The sequence below is a fragment of the Battus philenor genome, unplaced genomic scaffold (assembly GCF_028537555.1).
Source record: "Battus philenor isolate CCGP_79_NKW_IND1 unplaced genomic scaffold, ilBatPhil1.0.hap1 SCAF_8, whole genome shotgun sequence".
NCBI lineage: Eukaryota > Metazoa > Arthropoda > Insecta > Lepidoptera > Papilionidae > Battus > Battus philenor.
This window is the reverse complement of record NW_027181748.1, coordinates 6,866,197-6,891,893: the sequence shown is the minus strand read 5'-3', so window position 1 is coordinate 6,891,893 and position 25,697 is coordinate 6,866,197. Positions and strand designations below refer to the sequence as shown.

At 30.9% G+C, this 25,697-nt stretch overlaps 1 protein-coding gene across 1 annotated transcript; it reads right to left on the bottom strand.

The window, feature by feature from the left end:
- Positions 1-1,277: 1,277 nt before the first annotated feature.
- Positions 1,278-20,863, bottom strand: LOC137931752 (carbonic anhydrase 7-like). The gene is made up of 7 exons (XM_068775246.1): positions 20,781-20,863; positions 8,189-8,236; positions 5,138-5,302; positions 4,659-4,797; positions 3,163-3,268; positions 2,256-2,483; positions 1,278-1,544 (listed from the first exon to the last, which is right to left on the bottom strand). Exons 1-7 carry the CDS (start codon positions 20,818-20,820, stop codon positions 1,305-1,307), a joined length of 966 nt encoding a protein of 321 aa, XP_068631347.1. The 5' UTR covers positions 20,821-20,863; the 3' UTR covers positions 1,278-1,304.
- Positions 20,864-25,697: the final 4,834 nt, after the last annotated feature.

The following is a 25,697-nucleotide window of genomic DNA, read 5'->3' as shown; positions in this document are numbered from 1 at the left end:
AAATTGAGAGTAATGTTTGAAATGATTAATATTAGAAAAATTAAAAATAAAATTTAAGGATTAAAAAATAATTGTTCCGTAAACGAAATTCAATTGCGCGGATATTGCGTCTCACCAGTTGTGGCACTGCAAACCTAAACTTTTTAAAATTTCTGCAAAATATATATAATAACGCCGACACTCCTATTTGTACTATAAAAGTATTTAGTAAAGCTTCGAACAATAGATCGCAATACGCATTGGCGTACGGCATTAAATTTCTATCTATTACCAAAATGATTAATCCTGTACTTGAGCGGTCAAAAATAGGAAAAATCCGTGAAAATAAGGTATTGTTTTAAAAAAAGAATAAGAAAATTATTTCTTTTATTACAGGAAATAAATTTTATGCTGTCTAGTGTCATGATGAAAATCAGCTCCATAATAATTATCTTAAAAAAATATTTATCTTCTATTATTTATGTATCAAAACATTTCGTACGGTTAAATTGTTATATTGGAATACAGTGAGAGTTGAAGACACCGGATTATTGTTATTTACATTATTAGCTTTGATGAGAGAAGTAATTCAAAACACAAAGTAACATCTAACGAGTTTTAGTCAAAATATCATCGCGCCCGCACTAATAACAGAGTGTAAATTTAAATTTGAACAAATAATTGACATTCTTTTTTTTCCTTTCATTATACATACCAACTTAAATTTGTACGCTACGAGGCAGAACATATTTGACATGTGTTTCACGAAATAAATGATTTGATTTAAGATATTCTTTTTTTTTTATTACAAGAAAAAATTGTGAGCAGAAAAAAAATTAAGTGATTAGGCGTATCATTATTTATAGTTTATCTGTATCAACATATTTTATTTTCGACGAATTTTATTTAAAACCAATTTTACTTTCAAATATATAAATAAGCAATGGTGTAATTACATCAATTGAAACATTAAAAATCATTTTTTTTAAATAATGTTTTGAAATTAAATGTATTTTTGTAATGTTTAGCTTTTCTCGGGAATTAAATCAATTTTGCGCGCATGCAAATTGAATTCAATCGCCATTTTCCAAAATTAATGTGGACCACATTCAAAGCCATTTGCTTTTAAAAAATTCTGAGTCAACATATATATTTTCAACAAGTGCTGCGGTCCACAACCGTTTTTAAGAGTTTAGAATCTGTACTCAATACATAATATTTCAAATGTTTAATTTTCATAAAAGGTAAAAAATTGTGTAGTGTGACAGAAATTATGACTTAATTGGGCGTTTCGTCAGTCAGTTTTTTTTTTAAATAATAAAATCCTAAGTGAAACTCAATAATAATAAACTTATTATAAAATATAAATTTGCCGACAAAATAATGCTACTATTGTGTCCTTTTTTCTTTTCTGGGTTAACTTCATTTGGGTCATCTATTTCATTGTAACTGAAGTATTTGTTATCTATGTTATAAAACACTACACGATCCCCTATTGGTTGTATTGGTCTAAAGTTGTGCCGTATTTTACCGGTTGCAGATCCCAGCTCCCTAAATACTTCGATCTGAAAATGAAAGATTGTAATTAAATTATTTTACCTAAAACACAACTATTTTTAAATCTCAATGAGTTGCCATTCAAAATTTCATCCCGCCCCGAATATTGATTAACAGATATATTTTCACCAGCTGTCCTGCGCCAGCTTCGCGTGACCTGCACTGCCTTTTTTGGGACTAACTTCATAAAAGCCGTTTTTGGTTATTTTTTATATAACAAAAAAATATTCTGGCCTTTTTCAATGAACAGCTCCTTTTTTCCCTTGGTTTTAACGAAATACTACCTGTATTTCGTTAAAACCATCGTCAGCATATCTCGCCGAAAGGAATATTCCTACCAAATTTCGTCTCTTAATTTTATAGTTCCGGAGATATCGTGTGAGTCATTACGTAGGTGGCGATCTCTTATACAGGATGATTGGTTATAGGCGTAAAAGCTTTTAAGAGGTGGATGAATAGCTCAGTTTTGTCAGCAAAAATCTTTAAGGCTTTTACAAATATTTTGAATCATCCTGTTTAAAGTTACTACTCTGAATTATATTAAATTAATAAACTTTTCTATTAGAATGCAAGTGGCTAATAACTTCTGTCAGTACAAGTCTGTAGATCCAGACAGTAAACAATAATTAATTTTAAGATGCAGTAATTCATATTTTGCAAAAACGCTTTTTTTAGTACAATATCATTGGATAATGATGTCAAAATAAATCGTTTTGTACCTGATCGTGGGCTAGTCTAACAGGCTGCTCGAAGTCCATCCATATTACGACCTCAGAACATGGAGGCGTCGTCAGTGATCCTTTATAAGTAAAATATCTATTCAAGTCGTATGGCAATATGTTGAGAAAGGAGAAGGGATGACTCATTGCGACACTTGAGTGGGGTTCTGTTACGTTTGACAATGCTGAGGTTATGTCATCATAGGCTGGGTGCTGATGCCTGTCTAACTGAAATTGAAATAAAAGTCGTTTATAATATTATTCTCGAGAGTGTGCAGCAACGTAATTTTGTCAACAATGTTGTTTTAGCAAAATATGCAAATTTAACAACCAATTTACCAAAGCCGGCTAATAATTAAATATCTTGAATTTTACCCTCTATCTAACCTAAAGCGATTGTCAATAATGAGTCTAGTCCTGCAATAAAGGTGCATTTAAAACTGAATGAAAACGACGCATGTACAATTTTGTTCTCATTCTCTCAAAGAAAAATGTTTCGTTTTGATGATCATTATTTACAAAGTGTAAATTATAATTAGTTACATGAAAACGAGGAAACCGAACCAAACAAATGAATGGAAGTTATATGTGTGTGTGTGTGTGTGTGTGTGAGCGTGTGCGCGTGTCTCTGCGTCGGCCTTTGCGTCTGCCTCTGCGCTAGCACCTGCGCCTGCCTCTGCGTCTGCCTTTGCGTCTGCGTCTTCGTCAGCGTCCGCGTCTGCATCTACGTCTGCTTCTGAATCTGTCTGTCTGTCTGTCTGTCTCTCTCTCTCTCTCTCTCTCTCTCTCTCCCTCCGCGTGTGTGCATGTGTGCGTGCGCGCGCGCAGGTGCGTGTATGTTTCCTTTTTGTTTGTGTGAAAAATTCAAGAGATTAACTAATTATGTTCAACAGTTATGTGTAGATACCTCATAAAAGAATGCAAGAACTGTGAGCCCATCAGAATATTTAATCGCTTCTTTTGCAGTTTTATATTCTTCTTTGAAAAATACCATATGAAGCTCCATTGGAAAGCTGAAAAACAAGTTAAGATTAGTAAAGATGTTCCAAATCTTTTACACAAATTTTTATTAATTGTTGATAATTACATTTATTTTAAAAAAAAACACTCTTGAGGAATAGGTGCTTTTTTATTTAGTAAGATATCAACAAAGCTGGATGAAGATAGAAGCGAGGGTTGCAAAAATACGTTTTTTCTTAATTTGTCAGAAAAAAATTCTTAGTTTGTTTAAAATTACAATTAAAAGTAACTCATAATAAATTTACTGTATGTTATACTAAATTTATTTAATAAATTCGCGGTATAATTTATTATCGGCTTTGTTATAAAGACTCTTCAGTTTATTTAATGTCTATAATTATGATCGTGTGGCAAGCGTATATTTTTCTGTTCGATTCTTAAAACTTACGTTATTTTTAAATTACGGAAAAACAAAATTCAAACAAATTTATTATGTAGAAAATCATCAATAACATTTTTTATACCTTGCGTGGATTTGGCTTATGTGACTAAATATAGTAAACAAGGTAAAAACACAACAAAAAACAGAAATGAAATAATGACAAAATTTACGGAAACATTCGTAAATAGACAAACGTTTTTATTTATAGTTTTTTTCATTGTAACCTAAGTCACCTATAATACAATTCTATAATTGAAAATTCTGAAAATAGTAACGATGTCGGTGGTAGATAAAGGAGAATAACAATGAATAAAATGTCTATTAAAATAAGCAAGTAATCCCATGATTCTTTATTTTGGTATTTTATTAACAAAGCCTTTGTAACTAAGGAAAAAATCAACTTTTTAATGGAAAAGAAAATACGGGTACTTTAAGTTGTATAGCTTTAGAATTAGAATAAAGTATTATGATATAGTATTTAAACCAAATCATATTGTGAGTGTATGGAGACATATCCGGGCGGTGACGGACAACTAATCTACGGAGATACTTCATCTTCTTGCGTTTGTTCTACTATCTACATACATGTATTTTCTATCAGTTATAAATGACGGTGTCGGTTTATTTTCATTTTTATTTTGGTTATTCTTTGTTATTTGTGATTATGCCTTAAGAACATAAGTCAATGTTTGTCAACAAACAGACTGTATTGTTTACTACCTAATCAATTTGAGATTGTAGACTGCGTTTTAGTTAAGAACTTTATTTAAGTTTTACTTAAAATGAAGTGCGAAGCCACGAGAGCCATTGAGCTCGTGACTCTATTGGGACCGAGGACACCTTCTGATATTCTTAATATCGCCTACCTGTTATTTCTGAGGAATATAACATAGACTCCAATAATTTCAGATATTGATACAATTCTTAAAGTGCTTCTTCTTTAGGAACTGATAAATTATACTTATAATTACTTTAAAAAAAAAAAACAATTTTTACCACACCTTCTGTGATTGATCTTGTCTTCGGAACCAAATGTGTCATTATCGCCCCAGTGAAAGTGCATTTGGCTGAATATATAATCACCATCGAGAGGCCCTCCGCTGACTCGAGGGTGTGGTTCATTTTCTACTTCGATTAATACTGTCAATAGAACATTCATATCATTTGCAAGATAATTGCGGTTGGCTGGTATAGAATGGTTAGTAGGCATTAAGTGCATTACTGCACAGCGTTAAAAGAGTACATAAATAGAAACTTAGCTTGCATTTTTTATAAAGCTTGTATGACAGTGTGAGATGTACGGAGAATATTAACACAGGATATTTTTAAAGAATGTACACTAAACCTACATACTCTACTAAATCTAATAAAAAAAGATGAAAGTTAGTAGTAAAATTAGTGTACCCGAAATTTGGTCCAAACGGTACAGCAGTAGCGTAGTATAATTTCATATTTTAATCATTTAATTAAATTTTCTTACCTGTGTGTCCATTATTTGTAACGTGCACATCGTCAATAGAGTCTTCGAAGCCAACGAATTTAATATCGGGCAAGGCTACCTGTTTCACCCGCAGAACATTTATGTCAATGGGGCTTTGATGTTTTCCTCTACATTCCTGGTATCGTTCACCCCAATGTACTGGTCCTGAAAAATATAAACAATTACTAAGTAGATAACTTTCAACGAATTGATATCACTAAACGTCACATTAATATCCAACTTTACTGCAAATATTTCGTGTATACTTGACAAGATTTAACATACTAGAACAAGATAATTGGAGTCTTAATAATTAAATGTGTACGTTTAATGATAGATCGTACAATTTTTTTTTATAAAAAATATATTCTTGTTAAGGTCATCGGAACAACTTAACCGTTAACCATGGTCTATTATTTCGGGTCTCATTAGCAAACTCAAGTCGCTCATCGAGAAGACAACACTCAGAATCTCTTTAAAAGAGGAATCATGAATGAGGAGATCCCTATAACATCAGTAACAGAGGTAACCTGATAGGCAAGATGACGTGGCAGTGGACAGGCCATATAACGAGCAGAACGCTAATGGCCGCTAGAACCTTAAGGTTCTGCGGAGGAAACCTCAGACCAACAAGCGCAGTACGTCCAGCCACATAGTGGACAGATCAGACCACCTTGTAGAGGTAATCGAAAGACGCTGGATGCGGTCTAATTCTAACCGATCCTATTGAAAATCTATGGGGTACGCCTATGTATTATACATTGGACTTCCTATGGCTGAAATGATAATGATCATAATAAAAACATTCTTAAGACGCTACATGATGTAAATATTTCGTCCTTAACAATTTCTAAATATACAATTCACTTGAATCATACTTGTTACAAAGAGAAAGTCGACGATTTATTCTATTTAGGTCACTACAGCGCCGAGATAAGGACCTTCCATTTGGTAACGAGGCAATCTAGCTTGTTTTTCACTTACAAATTGACGTAAATGTAGGAAGCAAATGATAGCTTGTGCTAGTGATTGCTAACATGCACTTGTAATTTGCAATAATCTTGTCGATATAATTTTAAACTCACTTAAAGGTTAGTTTCCAAGTAGATTGGCATAATATTGCAAGCTATATCATAATTACGTTGAATTAAAAAAATAATTATAATTGAGCGGAGGTAGTCCAGCGATAGAGAACCGAAGCTTGCAATTGGAGATCGCGGGTTCGATTCCTGGGATGCAATTTTAAATAACTCACACTGGAAAATGATGATATAGGATTACCACTGCTTACAAAAAAAATTCCATAGGATACCACACTGCGACCAACCTACCTGCCTGGCGTGGTGTCTATGGTATATTTCCCCAGAGAAATCTTTGGGGAACGCCTATGCCTTAGTGTGAGCGTCTATGGGCAGAAACGACGACGACGATGGAAAAGAATTTTTTTTCCAACGAATATCGATGATTTATTATTATATAAAACTAATATTAAAAAGTTTGTAAAACGTTTGTTTGTAATTTCATTGTAATTGTATAGAAACGGTAAAAATATATAGTATTTTATATAAAAACTTATTTAAAAATCTAATTTTTTTCGTGTCTTAGGTTATCAGGGGTGGATTTAGATGTATTCATCAAAACCAAAAGCAGCTGGTTATGGCATCCAGTAATTCAACAATTATACCTCAAATAATAACTACTCTTCCTTATAATGTCGACATGAAAAGCGACATGATGAACGACATCTAATATTTTTAATTAGAACAATTTGTTGGTACGTCGCCATACGCCCGGATTTGGCAAGGCAATCGTAAGATTAAAATATTTTCATTAAGAGATGTTTATAGAATTATTTCATTTTAAAATCAGGCAATAGACATTAGACCTTTTATGTGTAGAATATAGGTATTTCTGTGTGACACTAAGTAATTAATCTACGCGCATAAGTATTGCTTTATAATTATTTGCTTTGTTTTTATTTATATTTTATTATTATATTATTGCTTGATGATGGAGTTGAGCTTAAACTTTTAAAATATTGTATAAACAATAAATTGTGTTTACTTTTTAAAAATAAATTCACGGTAAAAAGTAGAAATATTGATCACAAAAAGAAAAAACTTATTTACTAAATTGAATAGAATTAAAAAATAAATCAACGAAGTGTTTACACAATGTGTGCAAAATTCGCATTGTAAGCTACAGTTTTAAGACCGTTTAAAACTTTCACAGATCTTATCGTTTTAGATGGGAATTTCTAAATTAAACTTCTAAAGGCATTCGTGAATACACAATAACCTTGAAAGTTCGTAGTATTGCAACTCGTAAACCGACTTCGACACTGTTGAAAATTTGCTTAAAATATGGTTTCTGCTAATTTTTTTGTTACCATTATGTTATGTTCAGTCAGAAGATAATATAATTGAATCGTTCCGGTTTGGCGGGCGCCGTAGCTAATGAAATTACTGGTCTAATGAGACGTACATCTTACATCTTAAAATGAACTGAATACAAAGCACAATCTTACTATATTGTAAGTGTTAGTTGGCAAAAGGCACATTATTTACGACCAGTTTTGTGATTTTGTTATTCACTCGATTTGTCGCTTTCTCATGTAAAAATCTAGTATTTTTCTACTAGCCAGGTACAAATATCACTAATAAATTCAATTGTAAACTGAGAATATGTTTATTAAAGTAGGCATTTACATTGCTACTAAAATGTTTAAAATTTAATCATATTTCTTTATGCCCCCACCAAGTGATTCTGATCTCTTATTACGGTCTATGACAAAATATCTTTCTCTTAAACAGAGATAGTGTTTCTTATCATTTCTGCCTACTACTTAATTTTTCATGTATTTTCACAAAAAAGCCCAAGAAAATAGTAATATAATAAATTCAGAAAAACGGGCAAATTGCCCAAAAAATAAATGGCTTTATTGTTTTAAGAAATTTGAGGGTGGTTTTTATTTATATTATCTAACGGAGAAGTAACAATAATCTGTCTTATGTAACTATTTTCATCAAACAACATACTCTTTATACGTACCTATTACTCCGTCGTAACCGAAATCTTCACAATTTGAGAATTGCAATACTGAAACAACAAGTAAAAATTAATAATTTATACTTACCATTAGTACAAAATGTGTACATTAATTTAATATATCCAAAGTGATAAATAGCAATTATTGAATAATACGAAAAATATTTTTACAAGAATCGTTAACAAAATTTATTGTTAATGTATATATATTTATTAAAATTACTACGTCCATGTCACGGTGTAATTGTGACTCGTTCTTTTGTGTTCAAATATAATAACGGAAAATTATCATCAAAGTACTATTCGCTCCCGCGTATTGCGCTTACTATGAAATAATAAAATGTTTTTCGTATTTAGTGAAATCAATATTTTTGTGTATAATAAGGCTCTGATAAACAGATATCATTAAAAAAGAAGGTAGATAATGAGAACATAAATATTAATATTTTATTTGTTTAAAGATTTTATTAATTTAGGGAGCATGTGAAAACAATAATAAATATGCAGCCAATGTGAAAGTGGCTTATAAAAAGCGTTTACGTCATTATAAAAAAAAAACAATTAAATTATACATTTACATTTAAATATAATTCATTTTAAGGTCTTCTCTAATTTTTCCAGTGTAAAGAAAATTTAGAAAGCAAATGCAAAATTAATTGACCCAAAGTATCTACACTATCTAATGTGAAAAGACCACTTTATATAATTACAGTTTGAAGTTGTAGTGATATTAATAATATATTTATTGCACATAATAATTACAATAATATAACTTTGGAAGTAGACACACGACAAAAAAACTATACTAATATTAAATAGACACACACATAATCATTTTTTAGTTGTTCCGAACGCTATGGTGTCCGCGCTCGCTCGTTTGTTTGTTTGTGTGCCGTGCACATAGGGATAGTTGGAATTTTTCCACTTGGTTTTTGACATACAATGTTTTTTTTTTTTAAGATTACACTTTATTTAACAGCCATAAACATTTTTTAACCAAACAACTTTATGCATACGTAATAATCGACATTAATTTGTCTCAATGTAAATACAATTCCTTTTTCCGTTCAAGTAATTCTAGCCAAATATACTTTATAGGTATGTAATAAAAATATTTGGCCGTTATGGTAACCATATTATTGTATAGCGACGGATGAAGCACTATTAAGCGTTTATATAATTTCCGGTATTATGTTTAATGTAAGTGACCATAATCTTTGCATTGTTTTAGCTCACATTGCGAGAAACATTTGTATTGCGGTGTAAGCTGTGTTATTAAACGAGTTCGTTAGTATCTCTTACTTTAAAGCATTTTATTCCTATACACTAGAACATCCTATGCCTATGATAACCGGTTTTTGTAAGTACATTGCAGTACATTAACTCTGAAGCAATCATTAGTACATGGTGCTACCGAAGCCGCTGTACCGCGTCTCAGATATGCGCGGTGAGACAGGGGAGAGTTTTGACAGGTCAGGACAGGTCTGTTTCGGCAGTCTGCCATCAACACTTGCGGCGGCAGTGCTCATGCTTTTTTTCCCTCGGCTCCCACTTCACCAAGATTGATCAAGGCGCGGTATAGAGATTTTCGTAACACGAAAGCACACATTAGCTTATAATTTAATAAAGCAATCAACGAATCCTTGGTCCTTTCGGGTATCCTCAAATTGCTTATATCCTGCCAGGGGCCTGTAGGGGGATTAAATCATGGAGCGTTTGTCTATGCGATCTAAGAGTTTGATTTCCCATAAATCGGATGGAAAATTTAATGAGTCGAGGCTCCCAAGGGTGCTTTCCATCTTAAGTACTGTAAAAAGATTGTCATGAAGAACCAAATAATCAATGGAAGGTTTTGAGATAGCCCTGTGTGTGGTGACATTGAGGCGCCTATTTTCAACTACCAACAATAATCCGCAAACATTATTGTGTTCCAGACGAAGGGCGTCAACGCTCGTGCAACTATTATACTAATGCAAATATTGTGCCTTGAAAGCCAGAGGATGGTATTAATTATATAGGATTGCCACTGCACATGAATAAGTTTCAAGAGGATTGGCAGCAGCCACCTCTGCATACCATAATACCATATTACGACCACCAACACTCCTGTCTAGCGTGGCGATGGTATACCCCCATTTTTATCTTTGAGGTAGGCCTATGTTTTGTAGCGCTGAAACGACGAGGACATGCTATGAGATAAACGCTTTATTTTTAGTAGTAGTAGTTCATCAGGGAAGAGTATACTAATACAAGAAACGCATGAATAAATCTCCTGTGTTAACTCGTAGTGACTACTTTAAGGCTAATATTAATTTTTAATAGATCAGAATAAATATATCAAATTTCTACATAAGTATTAAGTCATCGCTGTATCTATGGAACCACAAGGACTACGAGCAGAGGTCAGCTAATAACGACTTTTACGAAATTGACATGGTTATTAAAAAATGCATATTGTCAAACTTTTTAGTGAATGCTAAAAATATTAGGAATAGATCATAAACCCAACTTATAAGTATAATAATATAGTAAATTTAACTGACTATTAATTTAACACTATACTTGTGGTTTGTGTTATAAATCTGATATTATTATTAGTTTAATTTTCGATAGACAACATGTCTGAAGACGCGTAAGGATTATTTTACATTTGTCCTTAAGTTCTGTTCTGTTCCATGTGAACACAAGCTTTTTTTTATAAGTCTTTAACAATTATATCTGTTTATGTCATGTATGTTTCTGTACCTAATAAGGATTATTATTATATTATTATAAGATTTTATAAAATTTCCAAATAACTCGTACAAATATTTACTCATTACGTTCAAAAGTTTTTGTTTTTAATTTTCATGGAGTTATTTAAACTCCTTAAAGTTATTCACAGAATTATTATTAAGTAACATCAACATTGGTAAATTTAAAAAAGTATAAACAGTGCACTATTAAAAAAATTACACAGAAATCACTTGTCTCTGCAGGCATACATCTAGTGAATAAAAGGCTGTAGATTTTAAACAAAACTGTAAATTAGATAGAGCATGCACTTGACCTGCTTTAGCTACGATTTGGGCAGAACCATACCAGGTAAACGACTGGAAATGTAACGTGTAAAGTACTCGTTAGTTTGATCTTGAGGTTCAATGAAACTCTTTTGTTGTTTTTTAATTTGAATTTTTAAGCGTATAGTCTTTTTGTGAACATATTAACATTCAGAGCAATGTTTCACGATATGCATTTTAATATTCAGTGCGATGTGCCCGTAACTCGTGACGTTTATCTGCTGGCCCCGGTGTCGGGCAAAGACAAAGTACTACTAGGGCTGGCACAAATTTAATATTATCACATCATGCCAAATTATTACGTATCAAAAAGTACTAAAACTATAAGACGATGGTGTTGAGAGGCTTTAAGTATTCACCGTTAAGGTTCAACAAGCCATTACAAAAAATCAATTCAAATAAATTGTGCCATAACTATTTACTGGACCGTATCAAGTTCATTGATAAACTTGATTGCGGCGCATAGACGAAATACTTGCTATCGACCTTCTAAAACACAATAAACGCAGTCCACTACTAAATACCATGGCATTTGTCATTGTATAAAATAATTTATGTTAATTATTAATAGTTTTTTTTTATTTACTTTTGTTACAGAAATTATTTAAAAACTTACTCTTTTTATTATTTAATCTATTTAAAACTACCTTTTTAGAATGAAGCTTTAAAAGAAGTCATTTCACTTAACAATAGATCGAAAACTTGACATGATAGGTGATATTCTCAACGATGGTAAGTCAATAACTTTAGGGTTAAGATCGGAATCAGCTCGCGATGCCTACACTGTTTATTTCAATAATTTTGTTCACAAAACACTTTTATATTTCTTAGCAGATAGTACAGGAGCTACAGAGAGTGACGTAATTTTTAACTTTCCTCTAGAAAACTAACAAATAATAAGAAATTTTCATTAACATAATATTAAATAATACATTAGTAGGTTGACTGGTACAAAATGCTTGTAAGGCATTAAGTAAATCATTGCACTAAATGTAAAAAGAGTAAATAAATTAGTATTATCGACAAAGCCAAAACTCTTAATTTAATAAAAATAATTGGAGATGCTCCAAAAATTTCAGATTAGGCGCCAAATTTCTAACAACTTTCTCTTTCAATGATATTTTGGCTTAGCGACGATTCCATTGTGTCTGTATCGTTTATATGACTGTGGCTTATTTCAGGACGAAGATTGTTCGCAGCTGAGATAACAAGGAATACCTTGTGAATAATTTACTGTGAAATCCGCTGGAAGGCTTCACATTGTTTTGGATTTGTTAATTAGAAGAAAAACGTCGGACAACCGAGAGGACATGCATACAATGCACAATACCTCTCCACATCCAACCAGAACAATTACTTGCGTTTATCTCTATTCTATTTGTATAAGCCTAGCAATACGCTACATATTTTATTGTAGGCTAAATTCAAGGCACCTGATTGCAATAAAAAGATAAACAAATATATATGGTAGATTTTTATTAGTAAATGTCCACTAAAGATTTTGGTAATATAATGGTATTATTGTATATTAAAAAAATAGTGATTATAGGTAAGATTGAGAAACATCGTCAGTCACTTCGGGTCTTATTGGCAAGCTCATTGTCGCTCAACGAACCATAAAAAGGGCTATTCTCGAGTCACCGACACAGACTAGCGAATTGACAAGTTCAAGTGGCGATGCACATGCCACAGAACAAATGGCCGCTGGAGCCACTGACAGGCAAGCATAAGTCGTCCATCCTCAAGGTAAATAGACCATCTTTTTGAAGTCTTTGAATCTAAGTCTAAGAATTCGATAGGCTATCATCAAATATTTCTTTTAACAAAAACAATGCCGATATCTCAGATTGTCAAAAGCGTGGATTTATAAATTATAAACATTTTTTCTTTATTATTAGCAAACGCGATTTGAGAGGCCTATTAAGGTCATTCAATCAGTTTGAGAAATAAATATTAAAACGAAGGTTGTCACGCGACGTCTCCACCCAACAGCAACAGCAAGCTTCATAATTCAGGGCGTAATGCAATGGCATTGTCGTTAACTCGTTTTCTATTAATACGAGATGATTTCCGAAAAAATAAAATTTGATGAATTTTAAATTCAATGACGACTTTTTGTTTCGGATTGTGAATGGTCCCTCTAACAATTTGCTTTGTGTTCGAATTATAGGCGATTTTGCACCATGAATCTTTTTTCTGGACGACTTCATAAAATTCTTTTTTATTTACAATAAATTTTATGTTTGCCACCGGAAGACAATTACATCTAGCATTTTATTTCGATGATTTGGATAATTTTAATAATAATTGTGTTAAAAATAACTGCAATATCGTGCTAAACACCGGTCACGGTAATAAAGGGGAAAGCGAAAAAGCATTTAACATTGTTGTTAAATTAGGTTCGTGAAGTTAGTTTACAGTTTACAATCAACTCGTGTCTCAGTTAATTTTTAAAAGATTAGTGAACTTCTAAGATAAGCTACAAAATGTCTCTTTTAATCACTTTTGTCGAAATTACTTAATAACTCACCATTATTTTTTTAAAAGCCGTCAACAGCTAAAAATAAGTTTTTGAGTTATTCATGTATTATAAAATGAATTGTTAGAGGCATAATATGAACTAAATTTATTAATATTTGCAACATGTAAATAAATATTATCAAACACTTTTTAAGAGATTTTAATCTGCCAAAAGTATTGCGTTCTCTTAAAAATCATTTTAAAATATTATTAATGATTTTCGATTAAAATCACTAAATCTTTATTTCCGCTCATCTACATTAGAACAAAGATACAAAGCAATAAAATCATAGATTATGAACACCATTTGAATCACTTAGCTTATAAACTGACATCACCAAAACAAAATCCATTTTCGAAACTTTTTTTATAATATATGTTACGTTCGATCAAATTGAATTTTCATAAAATATTAGGTCAGGTATTAGGTTTGGCGCGTTTAATAATATTGTAGGCTATATTCCTCCCTTACACTTTCTATTGCGTGCCAGTAATAGAACTGTTTTAACTGAATATAGACAAGCACGCCAGGGTACCAATCATACACAGGTTTTCTAGTCAAGAGGTCGTAGGTATCGATCTTAATCAATATTTATAAAGTTCTATTATATTTATTATTTCTTGAAATAGAAAATAAGAGAAAGAAATAAAAATATAAATAAATTGTATGATCTATGCAATCTTATTTATTTTCCATAACCTTTTTACCTATGTATCCACAGAAAGTTATAAATGGCGATAAGAGATTGAAATATATTTTCAGGTGAAAAGCCAAATCGAAATTAAATCCAAACAGTCTACTTACCCCAAAGTTACGTCCATTTATAAAAGTGTAACGTTTTAGTATTTTACTAACTTCATTCTAAACATTTTGCAGTAATTAGTTTAAATTAAATTTAAATTAATGAAATATTATTTTTAACCTTATTTTTTAAATTATTTATGATAAAGTCAAATGTCATCTAATTTTTTCCATAGTAATATAGTAGTAGTTTTTTTCGAATTTTCATCAAAATAAGCTAGTTGATATAAAAAACGGTACATAAAATGGAGACAATAAAAGTAAAAGTAAAAGTACACAATTCAAAATTGATCAAAGGCGACAATACTTATTAAAAGGCATTGTTAAAATATAAGAGTTTCATCGTTGGTATAATTCGACATATTTATTTTGATGGCATTGATGTCGTATATGTATCACTTGATGTTGCTGGTAATGATCCAAGTGCCATAAATACTTTTTATATACTACAGATGTCATTTCGTGCACGTGTAACTAATAAATATCTATAAATTATATTCTACCATTTGAGGTACGTATCTTACTCTGTAATTGGAAATTTCCCATTGTCCAATGTGATCATAATGAGATTGTTCCAATGTGTCCAGCAATTTGTACACATTATCCCAAACCATGGTTCTCTCTTGGCCAGCCTTTTAATGGAATATATAGTAAGCATCCTATGAGCTTGGCGGCCTTTTAATCCAATGGATTATTTAGCTTAGTTATCGTAAATAGTTTAAGCCTTTAGGAATGAAGTGGACTCCTTATTGTCGGTGAAGTTTTATAAGCTAACATGCTAACAATATCATTCACTAAAAAAAAAACGACCTTTATTGGTTGGAATTATTAATGGGATTTAAGAATTAAGTGCAAGTTTTAAGAATTTGTGAACGTGAAATCTCAGCGTGCGAGGGCCGGGTTGATCGCGTTGTAGAGGGAGGATCGAGTACAGTGCTTCCAATACATTACATCATACCTTTGCTGTCGAGACTTCTCTACCTGCCTCACCAAATTTTAAATAATTTTATTTTGGAATCCCGTTCTAAAAATGATGTGATATTTGCTCAGGTCTATATTCGTCAACACGTTATGGGTTATTTACACCGTATACATAATCAATATTAATTTATTTTTAATTCTTTCCTTTACTCCTAGTACTTGTTCGCTTATTAATATTACATGACTCTTTGTAGACTGATCATAGCATTAATATCGTATAGTAGTAAAGCCAGTATATTCGATTCCGAAAGCTTGTTTGAACCGTTATATCACGTGCCTGCCGTGTTCTATCGCATATATCAAGATAATAATAATAGATTAACATATAATCGAATCACATGTTCTACGACTTGAATATTTTAAATCTAAACAATTTGCGACATCTAATGAATTATTACCATAGAGACGTTATTTAAATATAAATATTTATTTTACCTCGTTTACATTTTTTTTTTAAATTTTTTTTAGTCAAAAATTAAGAAGACCCGTATCATAATATGATAATTATTGTACGATTGATAATATTCTTTTAACAAATATCATTTACTACGAATATTATTTTGTTATGTTATTAAATTACATATACGCACCATACTCCTATGTGTCTAATATTGATTTTTTGTATTTATAGTACAAAGGTTATTAGTTAGTTCATACATTTAATAGGTTGGCAACTAAGCGATTGCGAATTTTGTCTATCTATCCTTAACTATCTGTCCCTGCAGATTTTATTTTGTCGGAAATTATTAGCCTGCCGCGTTCCATTATAAAAAATAAATTAACGTAACATATTTCAGAGTGAACACTTTATACCGGATGATTAGAAATAAGCGTCAAATCTCTAAAGTTTTTCAGTCAAATAAGCCTTTAAAGTGTTTACCCTTATAACACTGGACGTATATATAACACAGTAAAAAGTATAATTCTCTAACGTCAGCCTACTAGAAGAAATTTTATAGTGGAATAAGATGTGCTTTGGCATGATACCCTTATATTTATTTCTTGTATTCATAATTATGTAGTGGTATATCAATGGTTATATATTATGGCCGTAAATTTCGAAGTAAAACTACACTAGATAACTTTGGGATGTGTCATCATCACTTTTTTATTGATTTAATATCTTAATACTGAAAAGCATAATGAAAGCAATGAGAAAGTTTAATTTATTTATTTCGCGCACCCCAAGACTATAGTAGCAATATAAATATAATTTAACTGAAATTATTCGTTATTTCGTTACATTAATTAAATTTATTACCTTATATAATACGTTTTTTGGTTTTGATTGACGTCAAATGTTTGATATAGGGACAGATGGCAATTAATAAATAAGTATCGATGTTTATCGATTGTTAAAAACTATCTCCTCCGCAATTTTTCTCCGTTTCTCCATAAGTATTATCTATGTGTCAAATCGAAAACATAAAAAATAGCTAAATTGGACAAGAAATGTGTGATTTTCATTTGTATAGATAAATGATTTCGTCCAGTATTGTGAATCCATGAATATGTTACTATTAAACAATAGTTTAAGTAAACATGTTGTTTCAATTAAAATCAAATGAAAACACATCCTTACATCTTTGTATCTACGCTAAGTATTACGGTGATTGGTTATAGATGTAATAGCTAAAGGTGTATATAGCTCCTTGGTTAGCAAAACGCTTTTACGCCTATTTTCACTAAATTTGCATAAAGTGATTACTAAAAAAATTTTGTTTTTTGGATTGGAATGCGATAGACTTTAGCTGCCAGCAATACAGTCTGCAGGAATATGTAGAAAACAATATTTCATTGAAATCAATATTGTTAAAACATTTTTTCATACTATATTTTTATTACGTTTCATGATCTATATATGAAAAAAATATTTTTGCATAGGATGTACCGTACATTGGTTGACAGAAAATGTGCTATACGTTCACTTCTTTAAAGTTTTTACACCCCGTATAGCTATATCGACTATCTAATCAAAATAAATAATTACAAAACATTAACTTAAATCTAGAATAAGAACCTTAATGATTTAAATCCATATATGTAGTTATTGCGTATAATAAGACATAATATTAATATGCCGCCAAACAGTACACCTACTGACGTCTGTATGTTTTAGGAAAGGTGAAAGGATATGTGTCAACAAACTTATTTGAATAAAACTAGTTATGTGAAATCTGTTTTAACATTAGCCATCGCCTAACTTATAAATCTCCTTAGAGATCGATCATTGTGGGATTAGATATTTATGTTGATTTTTAGCGTTTACTTTTCTAATATAATCATAAATATAAATATATTAAAATAATAAATAATATTATTATTAGCTTCATTAATATCACAAATTATCAGTAGAAAAATTTGTTAAACAACTTAAATAAGTGATGGCTTAAATCGATCTCAGGTAAGACGTATTTAAAATCAAATTATTATGAATTGTATTCACTCAAACAGAAAAATAAAATACATAATGGTTTGAACACAAGGTTAAATAATAATTTTAAACGAATGTTTAAAATTATTTTTAAATCCTTACTTTTTTATTCAAGGCACATAAGCAAAAAAATATGAGAGATGTTATCATTGTCAAGTCTTGAATTTCAGACCACTCATAAGATATAGAAATGTAAAGAAGCACTTGAGGACATTGATATAATTTATGTGTGGACACCGACAACCCATTGAAACTTTATTACAACAATATGATTCATAATACGGATCATGTGGCATAGAAATGAATCAATTACTTGGTAAATATTTCTGCACTTGCAGGAAATAAACACTACAAATTGTTTAACAATAACAGTTTCGATTGCGTTATACAGACACGAGATGTCGTAGAAAATCTAAATTGTTTAATTCGATGTAAAAATATCTTATAATTTGTGGTGCGTGTGAAACGAAACAAATTAAGCAATGCTTTTGCTATTTTACGTTGGCCACACAAGAGAAATCTATACTAGAGTCCAAAGTATTGTAGCACCTGGATCTAATTTAAGTATAAAAATATTGTGAAAATGTACGAAAACTGATATTTCATGAAACGTTAGATGTTACGTACATTTATACCTAGCGTGATATGAAAAGGGCTAAGCCCGGAATTTCCGTACGAGATTTAATAAGGAAAAGGAAGATCCATACGCGAATGAACGCAACTGACATAGCTCAACGGATTGGTAAGTTGAAGTGGCAGCGCCCGGAAAAGATGTTCAATGGGGCCTTAAGGTTCTGGAGGTGACCACGGACCGGCAAGCGTACTTTAAGAAGTCCGCCCACGGGCTAGACATACGACCTGGATAAAGTCGTCGGAAGACGCTAGACGCAAACCGCTCCCAACTTGTCTTTTCGGAAATCAGATGAAATGATAATGATGGTAAATGCACCTACACCATAACACGGTGATTTAGTAAGGCATTTGTACGTCAAAAGAACATTATAATAATTAAATTTTAAAAACCTTGAAAGAGTAAATAAAAACCTATTACATTTATATTCGCGAATTCATAATGTCGTAATATATTCCCACATTTTTTTTTCCACCTCTAAATAATGCTTAACTTAATTGTTACTTTGTAATACCTTAGAGAATTTTTTTCCCATAAGAAAATAGAATTTAAAAGTGAATTATTAATCATAAAATTTCAGACAAGGACATATTCATTTATTTGAAATATTTTAATTGTAATGTCTTTGTAATATCGTAAAATATACGGAAAATACAAGTTATTCTCTTCATAACTTTAAATTCTTTCATGATATAGACAATACAAGTACGTTGCCATATAATATCATTAAATAACGTTTTCATTTAAAAATAAAAAAAAATCATTAATTATCTAAATATTATTATTTCAGTCGTAGGCTTTTCACTACTTCCCCATATTTCTAATAGAAAAAGTAGTCTAAAAGGTCAGTCTTCCGACGACCTTCGCGAGCTCATTCATTCAACCACGTGGGCGACCTACGCTGCGTTTGCCAATCCTTGGTCTTCAAGGACCAAGCGACGTTCTATTTTGTGCGCTATGTGGTCTGTCCCCTGCCACTTCAACCTGCCAATCCGCCAGGTTATGTTGGTAACTTTCATTCGTCTAAGGATCTTCTCATTCCTGATTCGATCTCGTAGGAAAATCCCAAGCATAGCCTTCTTATGGCCCGTTGAACGAATGTGAGCTTACTATTAACTTTAAGACATTAACCTATTCAATTAAGAAAAACAAATATTAAGAAAAATGTTCATAAATTATCCACACAATTGTTGTAAATAAGAAACATACCAAAAAAAAATAACCACGAAATAATAGCGTGACCTCTGCTGCCCGTAAACCGTTTTACTTGGCTTTACGATAAGCACAGTTGCGTATGTTTAAAACCTCTTAAAAAATATTTGGGTCTCCGATCCGCCTATTTTTCACAAGACAAGGTTGATGAACTATCTTTTTTAGGCAATTTTTGAACGTGCATAAATGTTTACCCTCAATCATTATTTCCATTTAGACCTTATTTAACCATGTTGAACTGTATAAACATTTCTTAAAAATTAGCTCAAAGAAACGTTAAAAAAAATTAAAATAATTTAATCGGAGTTTTAGATCATGTTTATTAACTATTCAAGAATGCTTTATATTATTTTTTGTGATTATGAAAACAGAGTTTTAAATAAAATGTAGTTTTAAGTTGAAATTGAAACTTTATACAACTTGCTTCTATCATTACACAAGTCCTGTTTATTCACTTTCTCCGATCTTAAAGATAGAGCGTTCCGGGGATTGTTTTGTTCAACACTATTTAAGTAGTTTCGGTTTGTTTATTTTAATATTAAATGTATGTTATACATAACAGAAATAATAATCACTCTTTATTACCAATAAAATACAAAAATGAAATATATTTATAACCATTAACTTCTCGCGATTCTTGTATTTATATGATTGATGAGAATAAACCAAATATTCAAATATATCAATTATAATTACGTAAATATTGAAATGTAAAATAATTTACGGTTCTTAAATACTTACCAGTTTTGTAGAAATTGATTTTAGTAATGTTATATACGAAAAAATATTCAGAAAATCAATACCGTATTTATATTAAGAATTTCGCATCCGTTTATGATAAAATATAGGAATTATGTATAAAAAGGACCAAAAATGTGTTTATGAACTTAAATAAAAATGAATAATCATCGACGCATTAAAATATTAAAACATATTTTGCACAATAAAACACATACCTGGAAAAATTGCGAATGTAAATGAAAATATAAGATTCATAGTTCTACGAAATTAAAAGAAATAATAATACCAAACACTAATTACACTAAACTGAACTAATATTAATTAATATATTGTTTTCATTTAATATAACACAACCGCAAACATTACAGAAATAAATAAAAATGCATGCGACTCAACGTGAACAAAGTTTCAACCACAACTGTCCGTCGAAAGTGATTTCCCGCGCTTATAACTCCCCTGTCATTAAAGACTGAGGACAACAGTTGCTTTCAGTGTTAAGTTTTCCGGAGACAGAATAACATATCAAAGAAACACATTTTATTATTTTTATTTATAAAGTAATGCAAAGAATATTAATAACTTAACTCTAATAAACCAAACTCAAGTATCGTTTACATGCAAAGTTTTAAAACATACTTTCGGTATAATCATTTTTAATTTATTATTTCGCGTTAATATTTTATTCCAGAGATTCTCAGCTTTTATTGTGTGTTACAACACACGTTTAAAAGTGTAATGATTATAAAATGTTGCGACGCACAAAGAAAAGAATAAGTTTAAAAGTTATTTACTTATAATACACAGTGTAAAATTTAAACAATAATTTTGCCGTACATTAAACATTTTGCGGCATTCAAAATTACCGCGGTACCGTGTTTGAAATGAGTTTCATTGATATGTTCTATATTAGTAATAGATCGTAAGCACGTAACATTGTCTAACAATTTTTAAAAAGCCCGTGTGAAATTTGTTACCAGTTATATAAAATGTCTAAATAGTTATGTACTACAGGCTCTTCCTTAAAATAAAATTCTTTTTTTTAAGAATTGAGGAGATCCGTAGACGATTGAAAATAACCAACATAACTCAGCGGACTGACATTTAAAATGGCAGGTCATATAGCGCGCAAAATAGATCCTGAAATTTCGGGAGTGAAGTTCATGGACCGGCAAGCGCAATGTAAACCATAAAGTATACACGTACGCAATGTTGTCGTCAAGATCGTCGATAAAACGCTCGATACAAGTCGCTTCCTATCGATCCTATTAGAAATAAATAGGAAAGGACTACATCCAGCAGTGTACGCCCTACTGTTGAAATGATAATGATAATAAAATTACAGAATGTCAAGTCCGTTTAAGTAAAGATATAACCTAAAATGAAATAAAATAAAATGAAGTGGAATTTGCCAATATTGTTGACTTATAAGAAGTAAAGAGATTTTAAATTGATTTTACAACCAACCAATACATAAAGCTTTCTGATAACTAAGAGTCGAGTCTTAATTGACAAACTAAAACGGCCAAGTTATAATCAGATTAATAAATATATGAACGTTTAACTTGAAAATAATGGCATTTGTTAGAGTAAACAAATATTTACAAAATTCTCATACTGAGAAATGAGATTAGTGATGAATTTATCTTGTTATAAAAATATAAATGAGCGTCGTTTGTTTTTTTTCCCTGAAATGTAGATAAGGTTTTAAAAATGGTTTAGCAAGGTAAAGGAGATTCAATTCCTTGCCGGCCTTTGTGATAAAAATTATACGTGGAATAAATTCAGAAAAAGTATTCTAAATACATCAAGGTTGTGTTGATGTTTGGCTTTATATCGCGATGTATCCTGGTGGAAAACAACGCCTGAAATTCGTCCGAACAATTTCTCAATACTAGGCAGTATGTATGCTGTGTTAAAAACGGTTAGAAAGAAATTAGTGATGTATGATTTGAACGGTAATCTGACATTATACTGACATATAGTTGCCAGACAGATACAGAACTGAAGTCACATTTTGACGTCGTGTTATAACAATTTTGTAACATAAAACAAACTATAAATTTCAATACATGTTTATTTAATAATTTAGTGCTTAAGTACATTACAGCAATAATAAATAAATATTTTTACTAAAAACAAAATCTAACCTAATTTAAGTAGACATTTTAGGTAAAAACTTTCGACTAGGTATTCCGTCGCCCAAATGTCACGTTCGGCTATAAGTCTGCAAATAAATGTCTTTCAACATCTAGAAACAGAGATGTGAGGCCGTTATTCAGCCTATGTGAGAACGCAAAGGTCTGGCTTATAATAAAGCGTTGCTCTACTGAGCACACGAAGCGTTATGGAGGCCATTTCGGTCGCAAAATTAGATCACGACGGTTTTACGACTTCACGGCTACAATTATTCTGAATACGCCACATCAGTTGAATATCCAGATTTACTAGAATAAATAACAATATCAGTATCCTTGTGACTTTATGTAATAAATAATTTAAAACAGATCCCTCCTCTTGTTTATTATATTTTTCATTTCGCTTGAAAGCTTTACATGTCCTATCTCGTAGATATTCCCATAAGGCGATAATGTATTTTTATTTAAGAAATATTTTCATTCTATTTGTATATACTTTTACAACGTTATAGATCAATGAAAATGCCTAAAATATCAAAATTAGGGCAACGTACAGTCCTCTACAGCCAAACTATAACGGGCCGCATAAAATGACATTGCAATATATTTCAAAACTGTCAAACAAAAACTAGTAAAAATTCTAATGTACAGTTGAGGATTTGTCCGGGAATGAATTCCTTTAACCACTTTACAAAAAGACACCTTAGAAAATAATAAAAAAAAATCTTAACTTTCTTTGGCACTATATCAGGTTTGAAATCCTCGTAGCTTTGTCTCGACGTAATGATGGTGTATAATATTTTCTCACGATTTACACAACTTATTACTAAGAATGATATCAATTAAATGGAAAATAATATGTATAAATTAATAACGACTATCATAAAAAATTGCGACATCTACCCAAGTTGCATTTAAGAATAGTTAAGCAGGTTAATGCTTTATGTAGGCTGTCATTTAGAAATAAAATTTATGAATATAATCTATATTTTACTATGCATACTGGTCTTTCCTTATGTATATGTGCACTGGGCAAAATCAACTTATATAAAAATATTTCGTTAATTGAAGTAGGGTCAATTTTGGTCAAAATTGTTTAAAATTTTGCTTCCAGCTTGTTACGTCATCTTAATGATGTTACAGGGGCTGTTTTTTCATAAGTAATTTTCTAATGTTAAAATAAAAGATGTTATCTGCGTGTTTTCTTGGTAGTTATAAATAAGAAATTAGTTTCTTTTAAAGTGTTTTTATTAATTTGTTTATATATAATTAATACATAAATTTTACATTTATATGTTAATAAAATTGACTGTAATGAAAGACAGTTTCATGACTCAATTTTGGACATTTCAGATACTATCAGTTTAAAGCTATCAGCTTATATCGACTGTTAAACCTCTATCACACGTTGATAAAATACATAGTTTTTTCTACTACACAGACTTGCTGAGGCGTCGATTGATAATTTTGTAAAATGGAACACAATTCATATTCAAATTAATATATTAAATTTTAATTTTGTTTCTAGCAGTTATTTTAAATGAATTACGATTACTAATATCCACATGTGTCATTACAAGTACGGATCGATAAACTAAATAAAATTTTAACAACCTGTATGTATAATGTTTACGAAGTACTAACATTTATATCATTTCACATGAAACAATGTACGTTTGATTTCATGCAAATGATGTTACCAACCGCAATTGGGAATTGTGGTTGCCGTTTATTAACGTTATATTTCCAGATATTTGAAAGCATTTCATTCTTAGGAACAGGAAATGTTTTGGTTCATACTTTGTAACTGTCCTATTATACGGGAGTGCAACCACGTCAAGCGTTATAAAACGCGAACGAATGGCAATGAATAACGGCTAATGAGGATTAAAAAAATCATTTATAGTAAGTATCACACGTCGCAATCATTTTTATAACTGGCAACTTGTCTTTGACAAAAAGATTGCTTCATTTTTTAATATTTCTAGAATATTATTTATAGTAAGCAGAATTTTTATTTCCAAAAACATAACATTACTAATTTATGACATCAATGAAATGCCTTTGCATTATTAAAGATGTATTATTATTTTTTGTATTTGCACCAAACACAACCATCGTTATAGAATAAAAAATTTCAAGTATTTGCTTTTAAGATAATTAAGTCTTTACTACGCCTTTGAGTTTTACTTATAAGGCTGTTTAACATCAAGTGTAATCAGAGCACTAGTCCGTTTTATGGAGTCACCCAATTGAGAGCTAAACTTTAACTAATAGACATTTATTTTTAATGTTTATGATGAGACAAAAAATTGTTTAGGTAAATTTAATGAAGCGTTTTAACGCTACGTATAGCTATGCTCGGAATTTCGATGTGAGATCGAACCAGAAATTTGAAGATCTGCTGAACTAAGATTACCGACGTAGCTTTAAGAATCGCTTATCTGAAGTGGCAGTAGGCGGGCCACATCGCAATCAATGACAGTTCGCCGACATAGTTATAGTCATGAAAAGTCGTTGGATGCGGATAGCGCAAGAAGCAGTCTCCTCCCAAAGATCACCCCAATGACCAGTCATCGTGATTTTTGGGGAAGCCAATGCTTTGCAGTGGGCGCCTATCAGCTGAAATGTGTAACAAATTAAATGAGAATTGATTGTATTTAAACAAAAATCAAAATTCCAAACATACAAGCAATAGGAAAAATGAAAAACTTTAGTGGACTTCACACATTTATTGTATTTTTGTCTAATAAAAATACTATATCGTTTAATTATAATAGAAGGATATCTACAGCAATTGACAGTCTTGCTGGTTGCACACACTCATCAGAGCACATTATATTCCCATAGTGCATAGTGCACTTTATGGACTTTTGTTTCGCTAACATGTTACCTTAATTTACAACCCTACTTCAAAATTATAAAATTAAAAACTACAATCTTTAGAAAACAACACCATTCAATGGATATAATTCACTTATTGCACTACTGAAACAA

Bases quoted from the DNA above. Each gene is read 5' to 3' on its own strand.
- LOC137931752 (XM_068775246.1), bottom strand. From the start codon at position 20,820: ATGAATCTTATATTTTCATTTACATTCGCAATTTTTCCAG. The intron at 5,303-8,188 runs GTACGTATAAAG...TATATTTTTCAG, and splicing joins CGGTTACGACGGAGTAATAG to GACCAGTACATTGGGGTGAA. The intron at 3,269-4,658 runs GTGTGGTAAAAA...CTTGTTTTTCAG, and splicing joins GACAAGATCAATCACAGAAG to CTTTCCAATGGAGCTTCATA.